At 41.6% G+C, this 19033-nt stretch overlaps 1 protein-coding gene across 3 annotated transcripts in view; it reads right to left on the reverse strand.

The window, feature by feature from the left end:
• pcdh11 (protocadherin 11) overlaps positions 1–19033 on the reverse strand; it is a gene marked incomplete at both ends in the record, with an annotated part of 161994 nt that overhangs the window by 53580 nt on the left and 89381 nt on the right. For 2 of the 3 annotated variants that reach the window (XM_083785335.1, XM_083785334.1), the window contains one exon: positions 5093–5291. In XM_083785335.1, coding sequence (XP_083641461.1) covers positions 5093–5291 — 199 coding nt within the window. Of the gene's footprint in view, positions 1–5092; positions 5292–11309; positions 11346–19033 lie in introns of all 3 variants that reach the window. The other variant, XM_083785333.1, reaches the window with a different exon arrangement.

A 19033-nucleotide genomic window follows, 5' to 3' on the forward strand; every position in this document is an offset into this window, starting at 1 on the left:
GTTTGCCTTTATCCCAGGCGGTTGCTCAGCACAAGCTGGCATTCAGCAAGCGAGCCATGGCACCTTTAGGAAACAATACCGCTTAGACTCACGTTCACCTTTCTCTCCACTCCTTCACTCCGTTCAATTTTTCCCCCTTTCTCTTCCTGTCATCCCTTGTTCCTCGCACTCGTTCCTCGTCGCCTTGTTCTCTCTGCTTTACAAATTGAGACGACACGATAAGAGATCACCATCGCCAGCCTGGCACTCATTGATAAAACCATATCTAATCCGTCTTAGCTCTCCCACTCCCGTCACCAAATACACTCATCTCTGAGATGGTCAACACGCAGGTGGAGATCCGTCTCACCCATTTGAACCGAACTGCACAGTCAGTCAGCTTATCTTGGAATTTATGGGTGGAAAAAATGGAGCATGATGAGTTGGGATCCAAATGTGTGTGTGTGTGTGTGTGTGTGTGTGTGTGTGTGTGTGTGTGTGTGTGTGTGTGATTCTAAAAATCAATGATTAGTTAATATATATTTATAAAATTGATACAGTGCAAGCTCACTGTGATACAACGCGTTCTGAGCTTGTACGTACATCTGATATTTTGTGCGATGTACACGATTCTAAAGTAGGGCATAAAACAGGATATAAGTTGTTAATTACAATAGCATATTCAAAACGGATATATAACAAAACATTTGCTTCTCGATTATTTGGTTAAAAAGTAATCTATAGAATAGTCACTAAACTAAAAATGGCTCAGAAACAACGAGATGAACATCATTTGCATCCATATTTGCATTTAGCTCTTTAAGCTATTTAAACCGGGAAAGCATCTGTGTCGTTTTAGATTATTTTGCTTTGGCTATTCAAAAATAGCAGATGTACATGTACAAGCTCACAGCGCATCGCTTCTTTCCGTGCTCTGTGTTTGTACATCTGCTGTTTTTGAACATTTTCGAAAAGTCTTGAAAGTGTGAGAACTAGTGATTTAGAAGACCTTTTAGAATGGGCCTCAGGTCTTGATGGGTTGAATTCTACTTAATTATCTGACTGCTCTCTTCTCGTTCTCTTCCTAATGTATAGCCTGTCAGCTGTGACAGCTGAGTGCACTAGAGATCCATGACTTCACTACCAGAGGAGAACCAACCAGACTCTTGTAACTTTATTCTTCATGCGTATTATTATTTTACTGGAGTAAGACAAAGTTTGCCGCACTACTAGTCCCACAGTTTTGACTGTACGCACTTGAGCCATATGTAAAATTGACCGGATAAATCGGGAATCGTGTGCTTGTGTTTTGCTAAGACAAATGTTGTATAGTTTAATTGATATGAATGTATTAGTGAATTAAAATTTCCCATTGACATGAATGGGAAAATGCAAAAAATCACACTCAAGTATTTTTTCCTCTGAGACTGTAATCACTATAGTTACAAAACTTGGAGGATAAATTCATACTTATCACTAAAATTATTTAACCTATAAGTTTATAATTTTATCGTTCGGCCTCATGGTGGCGCTATAACTTTACGTTTTGGCTTATAACTCTTGAACCGTAGGTCATAAAATCAAAATTACTTTTTCCCTGGATTCCTTGGGTCATGACGCACCCATATAGGCCACGCCCATTTCCGCCATGATATATTTTCCGCCATTTTGAATTTTGTCCAAAACACACTTTTTGTCCAAAACACACTTTTCCTCCTACAGATTTTGTCCAAATCTCACAAAAATCTGTACACCTGATCTCTGGACCTTTTCAATGAAAACTCGAGCGGCGGAATTTTGATAGTGCGTATCGTTCGGCCGTAATCGTCGTCCGAAGTTAGTAGGATGGGCCTATATCACAAAGAATGCCATAAATCACGAATGGAATGTCCAATCCATCCCAAATTTGAATCACATGTCCAAGTTCTAAAAGCAATTCCATTTTCATCTATAGGGGGCGCCGCAAATGCGAGAAATGTAACCATTTGTCGCAAAAACATGAATTTTGGGGGTTAAATCCCTTCCGAATTACTTACACATGATCTAAGGTGTGACTTGAAATTGTAATTGGCTGGCAATATTAGTGGGAGGGGCATATGTAAGCCACTGCGGCAACCACACTCTGCAATTCTTTTTAAATTGCGAATTTTCTAGTTAGTCAATGTATTCCTTATCCAATGTTTACATGACTCTCTGCTGTCGTCTAGAGATGTCCATTTCATCCTGCTCTTAAAATAGCTGAGAGAATTACTTTGACTTTAATCACATTTTGGTGTGATAAGGCTATAAGGGAGCATTATGAGGGGCTTTGCTGTCAATTGACTAAAACCACAATCACAGCAATATTCAACTTGCAATATCACACACGCACACATGCATGCATGTCATTAATGTGGTACTTTATACAAATACATATGCATTTACCAGCATGGTAGTCCAACAATATTACCCCGGAGGGGGAATGGGTAATGTGCATGCTATTTGAGTTGAACAGTTTATGAAGTATGTGATGTTTATTTCCTCATTGAATATTATACAGTATGCTGATGAGCAATTGCATCCACATATGAATGGACCACACATCTGTGATCATGTGATGTGATGTGTGCAAAGGTCTACGTCAGTGGTTTTCAACCAGTAGTCCGGGAGGGGGTTCAAGGTGGTCCCCAGCTAAATAATGGGCAGTTGGTAACCAAGTGGATCCTTGTAAAAAATGTGTAAAATGATTGAAAACAAATGGTACCGTAAGAGTCCATTGCGTTTCATGTTACGCTCTCTTAACAATTAACATCTGCATTACTTGAGAATGTAGAAGAATTGTTATTTGCTATGTGCCAACTGGCACTGCTTTAGTAACTGCAATGCAGTAATTAAAAAAATCAGCTGATAGTTAACAAGCACTTCAATTTGCGTCAACAGTCGATAAAATACAATTGAGAGCATAATATTAAGACATCTATACCAACCAGGGGGGCAGTCAGCCAGATATTTCGTGAAGCCTCATTTGAAATCGGTAGTTCATATAATGGCCTGTTGTGGCGCTGGACTGGACCCAAAAAGCCCCATAGCTCCATAGAGGCCCATGTATTTTGGCCCAACTTCACCTAGACTGTATTACCTTAATAAACATGGTCATGAATACTTTCTTCTTCCAGTCACTAGTTTAAAGTCTCATTTCTAATGTCATAATATTCTTTTTGGAAAATTATGGTCCCATTAATTAAAAAAATGACCATAAAGTAAAAAAAACATCGCGTATGTTCTGAGGGGCGTGGCTACCGTTACAGTCTATGATCGGGATTCCCCTCCCACTCGAGTCAAAATAAAAACCAACGGAGAAGAAGGGGGGAAGTCCCGCCTCGTTGTCTGGGCAGCCAATGGCCAGCTGGTCCAAAACGGAGCCAGCCAATGGCCAGCTGGTACCAAACGGATCTAGAAAGATGGCGATTTACAGTGCAGGAATAACAGGCTTCATTTTACGTCCATGTTAGACCCGGCGAACGCTTTGTCCATATTTTTTACAGTCTATGATACCAACCCTCACCTTGCGAGAGGTTGTTTGAGTTAGAATTAGATTACGGTTAAGGCTATGGTTAGGTAGCCTACAGTATATACTGGAGATGGTTATGTAGTCTGTGGAAATACAATGTGCGTACGTGCGTGTGACGTGTGTGCGTGCGTGACAGTTTGTTGGAGGATCAGAAAAGGCCAGACTGATCCAGCAAGACAAGGCCATCATGATGCAAACCACATTTGTGGTTGGTTCTCAAAACATCCGCTTATTAGAAATAGAAATAGAAACTGTCTGCGGGATGGACAGTTGCTTGTAAATTGCAGCGGAGGCCCTCATCAGTGTGTCACCCATCGTGTCTAATATCTAACAAATGCATCCACAATCCCGCTGACAGTGACACCCATCAGGCCCAGGCCCATCAGCACAGCTGCATGGGGAGGCTGACGCTCCGAGGGAACGGTGTCTCACTTCCAGCCATGGCACAAGCGCTGCGCTACACGTAGGTGTATGCAAAGCAATCTATTTCCACCCTGTCTTCCATGTTCTCTCTGTTAGATGGAGAAACTGGGAAAAATAGACTTTTGCGTGTTGACAGGCAACTTCATGCAATGGATAAAGCTTCCATCGCACAGCATGGAGGGCAGCTGGGTCCATACTGATCTATGCCTCAATCCATTGTCTGCATTATGGCATGCCGGAGCGGGGGGTTACCCTCTACTAAATCAAATCTGCTACAAGGCTGGAACATTCAGAGGGTGGGGGCGGGGGGACAGGACAGGACGGATAGAACAGAATAGTGTTCTTCATGTTGAGACTGGTGTACAAGTTAAGGTTTTAAACCTTGAGAAGACAATTTGTATGCATTATTATTTTATTGTCATTATTATTATTATTCCAGTTCATAAAGCAGTTATCTCCTTCCTGGAGCTTTTACTCATCAGTGGGTGGTACTGATCTGGCTTACAGTAGAAGCAGATGTCTGGCTTTGTGGTCAGAAATCATTATCTCAGGTCTTTCATGAAGAACATTGGTGGGCAGTAGCATACAATAGCCAGTTTACGGTAACAACAAGAATGCACCCAGAATTTGATCTAAGACTTAAAGGGCCACTTCACCCCTTTTGCAACCGGATCTTATTTTAATGGTGTTTAGGACAGGGGTTCTCAACGTTTTTGGCTGGGGACCCCGGAAAATGCTTTGGCCATATTCATGACGCCATATTCATGATCACCAAAATGTGTCATGAAAATGTGTTCCTTCCTGGACTACAAGTCACACCTCCACGCAGCCTCCCCCTCTCCACAAGGAGGGGCAGTGCAGCAAAGCATTATGGTCATTGTAGGAATTCAACAATTCAGTAAAACTCTAGTCAAACACACAATTGTGCTACTGTTATCTACTACAAATACTATTAACATCGAGTGACTGCAGTTTCTTCCAGCGGTGAAATGTCCCTTTAAGCGTCATCATTTCCGTCATAATTAACGTGAACTACACAAACCAAATTCTGCGTTGGATTATGTGTGAGATACTGTAAGAGCAAAAACAAATGGCCACCGGGTGAATATGGTCGACAATCTTTAAATAAGGGGTACTCACTGGATTCGGGATCTGAGTTGCCGTCCCCCTCGGTGCGGCTGTTGGGCGACGTTTGTTCAAAGTACTCCTCTTGGGAGAAGCCGAGTGGCAGGGGCTGGGTGTTGCTGGCCGTGCTGCTGGGCTCCGGGTCCCCCAGCCCGCTGTCACTGCAGCTCTCCTGGGAGCCGTCTGGCAGGTGGAACGTCACACGGCGCTGAGTCTGCAGCACACCGCACAAAAAGAAGAAGCAAACTCATTTTCATTCTATATTGAAATTGCCAGGTAAAAAGCAAAACCATTTGAAAGTGTCAACTCAAGTTCTATATCCATTTTAGAATCTGAACAATAGCAGTCGAGGAGAAATCAGGGAAAATGGTCTTGTGCGTGCGTGCACTGGCGTGTGTAATTTCTCTAATTTTTTTGCACTTGAATTATAGCCAGAGGTTGTTGATTTGTCCCCTTTATTTTCCTAAAAGGTACGTATGTGTACACTTCATAGGGGCAAAATTGTAGGTCAGCTAAATAAAGGTTTACTTATTCGCCAGACTTTCATTGTTCATTCTTGACCATAGGGCCTCATTAACTCCTAGGACTTCCATAGTCAAAATAATGTTAATTGATTATTAAAATAAAAAGTTACCGGGAATGCGTTTTTTAAATGGTATTTTAACAAAGAAGCATTTCAACTGCAGAGCTTGTTCCCAGACCTACAATGCATTTTGTGGAAGTGTCTTTTGACCCCTGCTCCTTAGAGAGTCTCTGCACACCACTCTGGCATGCACCCAATAAATATCGTCCCCAAAACAGACAATTTTCTGGTTGAATATGGGTGCTTTTGGCTGAAGGAAGCAGAGGTGTCTGCTCACAGTCACGCTTATGGGGGGAAAATCCTTGCCTAATTGTCTGTGTATCTAGCGCCTAACACACTCTTCCATCATTTTTATTGAGCTTTCTATTGGAAATTATAGGAATGCTGAAATTACAGGCTATCACTATGGGGATTAATTGAGACAGAGGCCTCGTAACCCAAAAATAATGTCTGGTCTGTTGCGTCTAGTGAAATACTTTTGTGATAATAAACTGGCTTTAAGATTTCTAATTGAGACTTCCGGGCTACAGTCTTAGATAATAGATGCGATGCATATTAACAGGCTGAACTATGTCCTAGTTTTCTCTCCGCCCAATTTAGACACAAGAAAGAAGAAAGAAGAGGGAGGGAGATGTGGAGGTAGAGACTTTGATTAGGAAGGTCTTGGGATCATATAGGAGTGTGTAGACTTTCCCTCTCAAAGGTACAGGCCTCTTTGATTTCTCTAGAGGGTTCCCCGAGTTCACATTGCGACCTTTTTCAGCAGCACAAATTTGGAGGAGCGACAAAAAAATTAAATAAAAATAAGAAAACACCCATATGGCACGGATCTGGCAATACAATGTTAGCCATTCTTCTTGAGAACGAGCTAGACGGCGAATGCACAAGGATTCACATTATGAGGCTCATTGAAAGGGTAATCTGTGGGCATCGATAAATTCATATTGCCCTTTTGCTTTTTATGGCTTTGCCTAGGAGTCTGTCACAGAGCGGAATGAGGAGTGAGGGGATCAAACATGGCCCTGAGATGGTAATCGCAAATATTGTCACCCTGATTACTCCCCTTTCGTGTTTCTGGATTGTTCCAAATGTAGCACTGCATCATATTGGGGGGAGGGGGGGGGGATAAAATAAATAAAACCTAATTATGCCCATAGTTTCTGTTATTGTGGTAGATTTTATTCATCCCATTATTCAGACTGATAAGATAAATCTTTTCTTTTTTTCCCGTGCAATACCAATGAAGTGTGAGCTAGGATCTTGATTGTTACACCAAAAAGTAATATGCAAGTTTTTTTTAAACATCAACGCATGCTCTTTTAAGCTCATGGGGATGCATAAATAAGGCTAATGCCAAATGTATACTATCGCACATATAAAATTTCCCACAGCACATCGTGAACTTGGAGATCAGCTATTCTTTTAGCCTGGTTAATAAACCAGACTAATATCGCACGGATCCGCGGGATATTAGTCTGGGGAGGCTCAGCTTGGATTTCATTTCCAGGGAAACATTTTCTCTTTGACGCAATTGGTCAGAGCTACTGTCAGTCAAAGGTCTCAAGCATTGAACGTCACTGTACCAAAGCCCGCCCATATTGCATACCGTGTCCCATTGAGCCTCTCCAGACCGAAATCCGCCGGTAGGCAATTTTTTTTTGCCAATGGCTGATTCGGTCTGGTTTATTAACCAGGCTACTATTCTTTGGCATGGGACAATGCAATTTGTGTGCGTCCGTCCGTGTGTGTGCGTGCATGCGTGCGTGCGTGTTTGTGTGTGTTTGTGCGCCAGACAGTCAAAATAAACAGAATAGCATGCAGAATCTATTAGATTATTAACTTAACAAACAGCTTTTTCATTCTGCCTATGACTGTTCTATTGGGCAAATATACGCAACTGAGATATCGCACAGAGGCAATGCAATAATCTCTTAATTCCCACATGAACAGATATGATATGAGACTCCTTTAAATGAATCTTTTATTTCTCACCGCCAACACTGCTTCTCGTTGCCAAAGGCTTGTGCATCTTTCAGAAGTTGTGAACAGGAAGCTGTATAGTTTGTGGTTTTTGCTCTTTTTCAGAGACAATTGAGAGAAGGCAAATACCTTGTTGGCACTTTAAACATGGCACATTTCTCGTGCCATGTTTGCCTATGCTTTCAACAATGCCCTTGGTTTGATGTATGCTTTGTTAACGCTTTGTGAGCTTGTAGATTGGCTGTTTTCAGTGCGGCACACTGTCGACGGCAGAGTGTAAATTGGGCTTCAAACCGCTTTGGCAGCTGTTTGTGAAATGTGTGATGGATGCGCGCAAAGGCAAAGTCCAGGTTCCAGCAGAAAGAAAAGGCCCACTTACAGGAGGTTGGCAGCTCTACAAAAACGTGCTTGCTCTCCACACGTTCTAATTTATTGGAAGCTTGTTCCAACAATGCCATCCAGAATCTATTAGAACAAACAGCTGTCCCTGACAATTAGGACACAATCATTTTGCATGAGGGAGTGTCTACATTTTTCTGGGTCAGATGTTTATCCGAACCCCTTAGCCTATAAGTCGGCAGCAGATATTAAGAACATCCTTTTCAGTTACCCAAAAGGAGATTTTTGGTTTATTCGATGCACATAAGGGGTTTCTTTTAATTATATTGAATATTGGTGTGGATAAAACATTGTTGTTGAAAGACAAACATGACAAAATGAAAACAAACATTCACCCAGGAGTCAAGGTGACTGTTTTGCAAGGCATTATCACTTATTTAAAGAAGGGACCAAAAATCCATAGAGCAAAGACAAGCTGCAGTAAGAGATATCAAGACCAAACAAAGCCTGTTTGGCCAGATAAAACACTGCCTTGAAAAGTATGTACACAGCGATAAAAACAGACAGGAGGGATACATGCCAAATTATACGGCATAACAAGCCAGCCAATCCCTCACTCTGGTAGCCACCCAGACAATATTCAGATGGGGCTGGATTGGTGGGTTAGCGGATTAGATGTCCGTATATTTAGATATAGAGGCCACAAGGCTTCCATCTCGTCCAGCTCAGTATAGTAAGTATTTTCTATTGTTTTCCTTTCTTTCTGCTCTCTCCTTGGAACAACAACCGGTCTTAGAAATTGTGAGAAAGACAACATTGCATGGAGAAGAACTTGGCTTGGCTGACAACCTGCCTCACTTTGAGTGATAAACAGGGACCACTTAGGAGTGGATCAGGGGAGATTGGCTCTGCCATTTCAGATAAGGATCAGCCCGTGGGCACCACCTAGACCTGCATAAATCTGCTCAAAGGAAACGGTGATCTGTCATGTCGGAGCCTCACGTGTCGGAGTTGGGGGAAAATACTGGGGGGAAAAAACAATGGCAAGGTGTTAATCTGAAAAGGCCATCCCAAATGTCTCCATGCTGGTTTATATCAAGTTCATGTCACATCCACAACAGACCAGAAAATATGGGCTTGAGAATGTGTCATGAAAGCTTGACGTAAATAACAGATTTTCACCAGAAAACATTATTCAACAACTAACTGCCTTTCAGAAATTATACTCTTTGGCGATTTAGAAAATTAGAAAAATATTTTTTAGTTTTCACAGCTAATTCAACTTTTAGTTTAACATGAGATTTATCTCAGATATATACTATGAAAAACACACTAACATATTGTGGCTCGTAATTCAACAGCAAACTGCACCAATCACTTTTTTTTTTTTATATATATCTTTTGTCCCACAATTTTGTAACCCATTTTTCACCCCTGTGTCAATCATCCTGTGATGTGATCCTGGGCTCTACACACCCTCCACCAACCTAGGGAGAGCAACGGACTTAACTCATGCTTCCTTCATGCTTGAGTGTCCAAGTTGCTCCTTTACACCTGACAGGGGGGAGTTTTCCTGGTTGGACGTAGCGCGTGGAAGGAGCACGTTATTCCAACCAGTTCCTTTCCCCTCCATCAGGCGTCCCGGCTGGCCAGGGGGAGGGGAAGATTAAATCAAATTAAATTGGAAAAAAAAAAAAAAAAAAGGAACTGAGTATTTTTTCTTTATTTTATTTTTTCTCATTTAAAAAGAAAAGTTTTTAGTTTTTTCGTGTTTATCACATTTATATATCTTTTTTATTATGTATTGTACTGTATGTGGAATTTACATTACATGTCATTATCTTTCATTTTATATAACTGAATAACTCATTATCATTGTCAAGGATATTCTGAAGTTGTCATATACAAAAAATGCCTAATAAAAACAGTATAAAAAAAAAAAAAAAGATTAAATCAAATTGAACCTTATCGCCGTAATGTTTTGGACATTGACAAGCAACACACATCTCTTTTATTGTATTAAAACCTACCCTCAAGTAAAACAATGTTCATATCATATCTTTCTCACAATTTTTATCCCACACTGCAAGCTGAAATTAAGCCTGTGGACACAAGCGTCCTTGCACCAAATTGCACAGCGCATCACCTGTTAATATTATCAGCATTTTCTACAGAAACCAAATTGTATGACTAAAATGCTACTCTGGAGTGGCTGGGGACCACTTGTACCTGATATGAGAACGTACAAAATTCCCAAAGCCATGCCTTAGGTAAAGAACAGAGATGGGTCAGCCATAATGTGTAACAATTATTAAACCTGCGGTACAAATAGGAAAGGGTAGAGGCCAGGTGTCAGAACACCATTTTATTTGCCATTCTGAGGTCACACCTCTTGGAAGTGAAAAAGTTGTCCTGCACAGAATGCACTGGGCCAAGGCAGGTGAGGTCTTTTCACAAAAGGAGCGATTGATGCACAGAGTAATTCATTTTCGATGAGACACGAGGTAGGAAGGCACGGGAAATCTGACAGGCAGAGCGGCAAGCGGGCACAATCCCTTGAAACTGTCACGTTTGTGTTGGACCCAACACAAACATGTTGGCCTGCTGGATTGTGTTGAACCTTTTTCCAACATGACACAGTATTGCATCTATTCACAGGAAGAGTGCAGTGCGACCCCGTGTGTCCGACCTAGACCTTAATTCCATCAAACATGCAGCAACAGAAAACTAATTTAAGTAAAGGTATTTCCTTGTCACTGCTCCTCTAAAACTATTACATTTACTTTTTAAGTTACTGACTACAGAGAACAAAACTCCCTGTGATCCTTGGATGTGAGAAAAGTTTATGAAAATTGTGATCAGCTTCTGACTTTATTATAATAGTAAAATAAAACACGATCCCTGTGTGTGCTGGAAAAGGGAGTACCTGACTCTTTAACAAAGTGAGCTATCTCCTTTCAAATGATATTGACGAAAGAATACTTCTGGTACCTGCAGACATAGGTCGGCTGGATAATGGCATTCATAGTTTATCAAGAGGCAAAACAAGGTATTTTTAATAGAAAGAAATGTCAGAGATTTACAACACAGACATTTAAAAAGAATTAATAGATCAAACACTACACATTCCTCATTACACAGTTTATGCCGTGGACGGTGGAAGACAGACATATTTATAATTGGGATCATTGGGCCAGAGCGTATAGCCATGGAGTTATGAGTTGTAAAATATGATGCATGCTTTACTGTAGATGCTCTGATGCGCATATGCATGCAAACGAGAGCAGAGGATGAAATGGGTGGTGAATACTGATAGTGCATGAGACTTACATTCACAGATGTTATCTTGTCAAGTTGACAGGCCTCCTGCAAGGACAGAGAAGAGCAGACATTACATGTCACCAACTGTAACTGTAGAGAGGATTTACTGTGGACAGTAACAGTCCGCGAAGGAAACCGCAATGGGAACCTTCCAGTCATCTAAAAGTCAGTCAGAGTTCAGAATTGATGACCTCATAGATTTTTAGGTTTAAGGTCTTCTTTCAGGTGGAATTGAGACTTAGGGTATATATTGATTTCCCCACTCGGAGGCAAGCAGGTTGTACAGCACATTTCAGTGTTCGCTTGGCACACGTCAACAAGCTGGGCTGCAGAATCCACATCCTCTCCCAAGAAATGTAAAGAATAGGGCAAACCTGACATCCTTGACAACACAAGCCTTATAAATGACACTTAGAGGAAGATGTCTTCCGTGCATGTCAGAGAAAAGTGAACGGAATATTAAATGGAGCATCAAAAATTAACAATAAACAGCGACAAGCTTCCAAATTTGGAACAAAAGACACCCGCAAGCCTGCAAAATAGCATCCTCTCTCTGGGGACAGAGATAACTCAGGGAGAGATAAGAGTATTTAAATTTTAATCACCCAAATTTGTTTTCTTTGTACTGTGTATAATAATCTGACTGCATATGTTGATTTGCAAAGGAAACAGAAGAAAGCTATAGTGGCACAAGCAGGCAGCCACATGCAGTAGATGAGGGACGAGCAGGGAGGGGAGCTGGGCTGGAACCAAAGAACAATGAATAGTTTGTGTCAACAGATCATTGTACTATAATTGTTCACAGAGGGACGCTGCTGCTACTGAGAACAGTACAGTCTCGAGCCTTTCAACTCAACAATAGTGTGCATGGACAACCCAATTCACGCACAAATACCCGCCTATGAAGTTCGGGCCATGCAGTGCTGTCAGCCGGCCTAGGTTGATTGGCTAAAATACATTTTCATGGTTTGTTTGTTTGTTTGCTTACTTGACCTACTTGGGTATTGCAAGAAGTAATTCCACGTGAGAAATAATATTTCACAATCAGAGTAATTTGAATTGCAATTCCATTCACTTGTTGGTTAATTTAAGCCAAAGAGGTTCAAACATAATTATAATTATATAAAAATAATAATAATAGCCTTTTAAATTTAGAAATCGTCTTATATATTACTACCTCATTCTGTTTGTCAGTGTATCAGGCTAGGGGGCTTTTTACCATAAAGCAACATGTTGACATTATTAAATGCAAAGAGCAATTTATAGATTTTTATTTGGTGTTTGCTATCTGTGCTCTTGTTTGGAGTTATTTTAACAAGAGTTGCATAAATCTGCTCGATGGGGCTTTTAGAACACGCTTGAGACACATGCAACTTTTTCTTGAATTTGATTTGCTCAGCAGTTAATTTAAGGGAACTGAGTAATGGGGCTAAAATGCACTGAACAATATAGGCCAAATATGGTCTATCTATACCATATGTGGTGTGTTGTTTGTGCACGAATGTACGGATTTGATGGTCCATTTGGTTTACAGCTGGATGTAATACACATAAACCATATGCTAGTGTTCTTTTATCATAATGGAACTAGTATGTTTGTTTAAGCCTTGGCAAAGGCTAAAAGTCCTATATGTGTGCTGCCAGAGGAGCAATGTGACATTAGCGTGATGCTGATAGTTCATAGTTGTGAATAGTTGGTTCACCAGCAAGTTACTGATGTCTGCCATACAGTACTGTGCGTGACTACATAGTCATATCTAGCAAAATGGATCATCATTCAAATTGATGGCAAAATCTGTTCCCCCGGCTGGCCTCCACCAGTTTGTAAACTTCCCTGCGAGTGACCTATCCTTCATGTGCCGTTTACCGGGCCCCCCACACCCTTTCGTGTGACTATTGTGAATTCTGTATTAATGGCTACGTTTACATGAGCAGTTAAATCCCCTTTTCATTCCGAATAGAATTTCAATCCTATTAAACGTTGTTATGTAAACACCTACAAAAACTTACATCCGAATGAAAATGCTCAATGCGATCTAAAAACCATTCCGATGTCACTGGCCGGATTACTCCGATGTTCAATGCGATTGAAAGAAAATTGGACTCATGTATACACTAATTCGGATGTAAGTTCATTCTGGTCTTTCTGAGCATGCTCCAAGGTGCTCATATCCAAGGCGCGCCGAGGAGTTTGCACATAGAGCGAATTATTTCGTTCCTTTTTTCAGATCCGAAATCCACAAAAAAACGTGGAGCAGCAGCAGATGACGATAACCCTGATCTGTGTGTACAGTGTATGTGTGTGTGTGTGTGTGTGTGTGTGTGTGTGTGTTCAACGGTCTCTCTCTCTCTCTCTCTCTCTCTCTCTCAAAAATAACGAGCGACCCGATACAATAATAATCAGTGTTGCGTGCCCTGGCCGTGCTGTAGATAATAAAGTACAAATAAAAACGAGATGATCACCTTCCCAGCGGAGAAGCGGAGCCGCAGCGGGTGGGGAAAAAAAGACGGTAAACATATTTGCCCGCCCCTATCCAACCAGCAGCCTCAAAGCTACTGCGGAATGAAATGATGGGATTTCAAAGTATCGTCTATTCGTCTTTCGTCTGTAATATGTTTGTATTGTTGAGACAGTCACAATGAATGAACTGCCTATATTTTATGTGTCCAACAGATGGCGTAGTTTCACGTGAATTAACATGTATCATGTCTTCTCTGGGGCGGCGGTGGCTCAGGGGTAGAGTGCCTGGATGGTAACCGTAAGGTTGCCAGTTCGAACCCGGGCTCCCCCAGAGTTACTGTCGAAGTGTCCTTGAGCAAGACACTGAACCCCTAATTGCTCCCGATGTGCTAGTTGGTGCCTTGCATGGTTTCCGCTGCCATCGGTGTATGAATGGGTGAATGTAATGCACAATCTCTGTAAAGCGCCTTGGATAAAGGCGCTATATAAATGCACCATTTACCATTTACCATTTTCTATCACTTCTCCATAATAAACACTCATTCGGAATGACCATTTCCCATGTAAACTAGCGGCTAAAAACATTACATCGGATGTATTTTATTCGGAAGTATTTATTCGGAATGATCACCCTTCATGTAAACGTAGCCATTGTCTAGTTGTTTTTTCTGTTCTGTTGTGTTGAATGTTTAATTGACCACAATGGGCATGTTTTTAACTCAGTATTTTGCCACCATTATTATTATTCTTTATTTACCCAGGGAAGTAGCTGAGCACAGGTGCTCATTTTCAGCAACGCCCTGCATATAGAAACACAGACAGACACACACACACACACACTAAAACCTGCGAGCTGACCAGTACAACCACAGTCTTGGCCACTATGCAGCTCCAGGGGGAGCAGTTGGGGGTTCAGTGCCTTGCTCAAGGGCACTTCAGTGGTGTTGGGTGAGTGAGGACAATCACTTCCCCACCCAGATTTTTCCTGCCCGGCCGGGGAATCGAACTGGCAACCTTTCGGCAACAAGGGCGCTCCTCTAACCCTTAGGCCACAGCTGCCCCCAGCTCAGTGGCCTTGCGGTTAGAGTGTCTGCCCTGACAATGGGAGGACGGGGTTCGATGCCCGGCCGGGTCATACCAAAGACTCTAAAAATGGGACCCAATGCCTCCTTGCTAGGCACTCTAGGCACCAGGGGTTTGGATTGGGGGTAAATCCCTGTGACATACTAGACTTACTAGTATCATGTCCAGATGGTGTACTTGTTCTTCAAGCTGCCCCACGCTACATAAACAGGAGATTGGCTCCTCATGTCTCCGCATGGCTTACTTACTTATGTACTGCCTGTGCCTTTAAAAATCGACAATGAATTATTTAATCAATCAATGAAATACTAGGTGAAAACAGGCATTCGGTGAAAACAGCAGCTCATAACATGGTGAAATGCATCGCACTGCTATGCAGTGTGAACTTGTGGTTCAGCTATTTTAAATTAATAAATTCAGCTACAATCTCTGAAACCTTTGAAATATTGTAGTTATACCGACAGTGACTACAGGTGTAAAGTTGTGATCTATATATACCCATAATTTGCGAGTTCAGGTTTGTTCAATGATTACCTAAAAATAAAATATTTCACTAAAATCAGTTTGAACATCATCCTGCTCATTATAAATCTAGGCAGTCATTATTTCACACATCTGAAGATTTGGTCTGCGCTCCTCTGGGGAGGCACGGCTGAGTGGGCATTCTAACAGAGACCGTGATGATGTCCTTCCACAGTAACTAGTATCACCAGCTTGGGCAAAACACTCGTTTAGCATCAGATACAGTAAGTAAGACCTGGCAAGAGGCAGGCAACACAGCACGTGACCAACTACAGTACAGTATCACTATGACTTTGTCATTATCACTTGGATGCCTTTCATCTTTTGCAATCAAGAGTGTCACTGAAGCATAGACGTTGAAACCTGAATTCCATGAGGAGTCGGTCTATGAGGAGAACTGCATAGTATATTATAGTGTATAGTGTCTTCTGAACAAGTAACATTCAATGCAAATTATATTGCAGACATACACTACGGGTGTTTGTATTAATCTTAGTGTCATAACATACAAGTCCATTACCAAGCTTATTATAAATACGGTATGTGTTTCTTTTTTCTTTGTTTCTTGAAGATAAAGTTAATACAGTGTTGCTGTATTTTGTTTTGTTTTAATGGTTTGGCTCTGTAAGTGGCAAGACAAGTCTATCCGTGTTTGTTTGTTTGTCTATCTGTCTGGGGCTAATCGCACAAACCACTGGACCGATCAGTGCTAAATTAATTGTGCATGCTGCTAGTAGGCCAAGGAAGTAATCCCTGCATCCCTGATTTGTGCACACATTGTGAATATATATAAATGTATATCTTGTGAATTATATGTTTCACATTTTATGAATTCATAATCTCAGATCACAATCTCCCCGCCATATTTGGGCATGACGTCAGCGATCCACAGGGGAGCCACCTGTTATTAGACCCTGTCTTGAATTATTTTGCATTGACTGGCTAGCAATAGGAGACCAGGATATAACATACGGTCACTGTGGGCTGTTTGAAGAGCCACTCATTTATATTCATTGTCTTGTCATTCAAGACAATGGATAGGACTTAAGGCTGCTATCAGACAGTTGTTTCAAAGTGATGTTTTATTCAACACTTCAGACCTCCCCAATTAAATAATTTATATGATAATGTAAGGGCAGAGTTACAACATATCTGGAAAGGTGAACCACTACATCCTATTGATAGCATACAGCCTGAGTTGCACTGACAATTGTTGGAGACCATAATATGTGATACAACCTTCTGTAGGAACTGGCAAGTGACCCTCTCCTTTCTGTATGCATGCCTCCCAGACCAGTGTTTTCAATGCACCCGCATGCGAGCCTGGGTGAGAGATAGGCTCAAGATAAGTGCATTTGTTGCTGAACCACATCAAAGTACAGAGGGATGCCTTAGCAAGCAGAGGCAGTGGTGCTCAAACGGAGCCTTTGATCACTCTCTGATCATTAAAATATTTGATGAATAATTGATTAAAAACCAGACCTTTTTGTGCTATATATCTGAATCCAAATCTAATCTGACCTTGAGAATCTGTATGTTCTGACTGAGTGAACGGTACATACATTTTAGCCTATTACAAGTTGATTACCATGCAGTGTACAATACATTGTGCAATTTCATTGCTTTGGAAGGAATGTAATGCATGCAATGCATGCTATAAATATTGTGAAATGAATATGCATAATATATAGTATGCACATTGCACATAATTGTCTCCACCAGGCCGAAGGCATGGGGGGAGAGTATGTTTTGCACTCCGTCCGTCCGTGTGTGTGTCCGTCCGTCCGTCCGTCCGTGTGTGTGTCCGTGAGCAGCTAATCTCGGCCACCATTAACCCGGTCGATGCCAAATTTTGCACACACACTCCCTGGATGCCAACGATGAACCTCTGCCCCAAACTTTCCAGAACGGCCTGTTATAGCGCCACCAGGAGGCCGCTTTGTGCAAAACAAGTTTTTGCACAGTACACCTACAGATTTTGTCCAAACATCACGCAAATTGGTACACAGTCTCTCTAGAGCCATTCAACGAAACAGGTCTTTCAGATTTCTCTCCAAAGTTCACAGGAGTGCTCAGTTTCAAACAAAATGCTGCAAATCATGAACACATCGCGTGATTTCCGTGAAATTGTGCACCCACATTCCCACTAGGCCGAGGACGAAATGCCACATGAACAATTTCAACTCAGCCTCAAGGTGGCGCTATAACTGGCCGAAAAGTGTTTTTACCTCTAACTGCACGGATCTGTGGATAACTTTCTATGCCAACTCCCTAGAGGCCAAGGAAAAACCTTTGTCTGGAATTTTTCACATCTGCTCTTTATAGCGCCACCAGGAGACCGACATATGTAAAACACATTTTCTATTATTACTCCTTCAGATTTTATCCAAATTTCACGCAAATCGGTACACATGATCTCCATAGTCATTTGATTTCTCATATTCCATCCTGATTGGCCACGATTGGCTCCTACAGTTTTCAGGAGTAGCAAATCGCCACAACTCCTCAACGCAGCGTCCGATTGCGATGAAACTGTGCATGCATATTCCCACTAGGCTGAGGAAGAATCCTGGTGGAGACCTGTGCCCAGAAGGGCACTTTTTCTAGTTATGTTTGATATTGTTTCCAAAGCAAATCAATGCCAATTATCAGCTTGAGTTGTGCGACACTGAGAGCCAGCATGAAGTGTAGAGGCGTTGATGAAGTGTAGAGGAGTTGAGGTACTGCACGGTGCACCAAGCAGTTTCTCTCGTGGAGGTCTGGAGCTGTGGGGTATAAGCTTGTCACAGAGGTAGAGATGCTGGCTAATAACCAAAAGGCACTGGCAGAGGGTATGTAAGGATCCCTTCAAGCTGTAAGCTGATGGCTGGGTGGCTAATATTACACATCCAGTGTCAACCAAAACTAAAGAAGTCTAAGACCAAGCTGCTGAACCCCATGGTGCGTGCATCTCTGGTACAGACTATCAGAGATATTATTTTTTCTACTATTTACTTCTGCGAAACAGCAACTATGTAAAACAAAACAGTCTTTAATCCAAGATGTAATGACCGTTCAGATATGGACTTAAATCAGTCTGAAAGCTTTAACAGACTTGTATGTTCCCTGGAGTTGTGCCTTTGAAGAATATCTTTGAGCTTGACAACAGGACACATCCAAGTCTGACAGAGGTAACACATTTCCTGGCAAAGCAAGGAAAGCCCTGCCTGCAGTGTGCGTGGCAGTGAATTTCACCATAGTGAAAGAATCCCGTTGATTCAGAGTCATATCTCTATATTTGTTTTTTTTGTAACGGAAGGCTCAAAGACTGTTAACGCCACTCATAAGAGACCCAAATATTCCATAGTTCACTTCCACAGTTCAAAACTTTAAATGAACCGTCACATCATAAATATTCACTGAATTGGGCACAACGGATGGGTCGACTTGTAGGCCAACCGTTGATCATTTGACAGTTTTAGTTGCATTTAATTCAGGAAAGGAGCTCTCCATTTATACTGCTAGCAATCATACCACCATGCTGCTGTACCATGGTCCATTTGAGCTGTCACAGTCTGACTATAACTGTAGTGCCAGTGGCATTGCACCATTTGACAGAATATATAGGGATGCTGTATATCCTATACAGCCATGCTGTATAGTTGCTTCCTGATTTCAGATTTCTATCA

Source organism: Protomyctophum parallelum, assembly GCF_964188405.1.
Source record: "Protomyctophum parallelum genome assembly, chromosome: 16".
Lineage (NCBI taxonomy): Eukaryota > Metazoa > Chordata > Actinopteri > Myctophiformes > Myctophidae > Protomyctophum > Protomyctophum parallelum.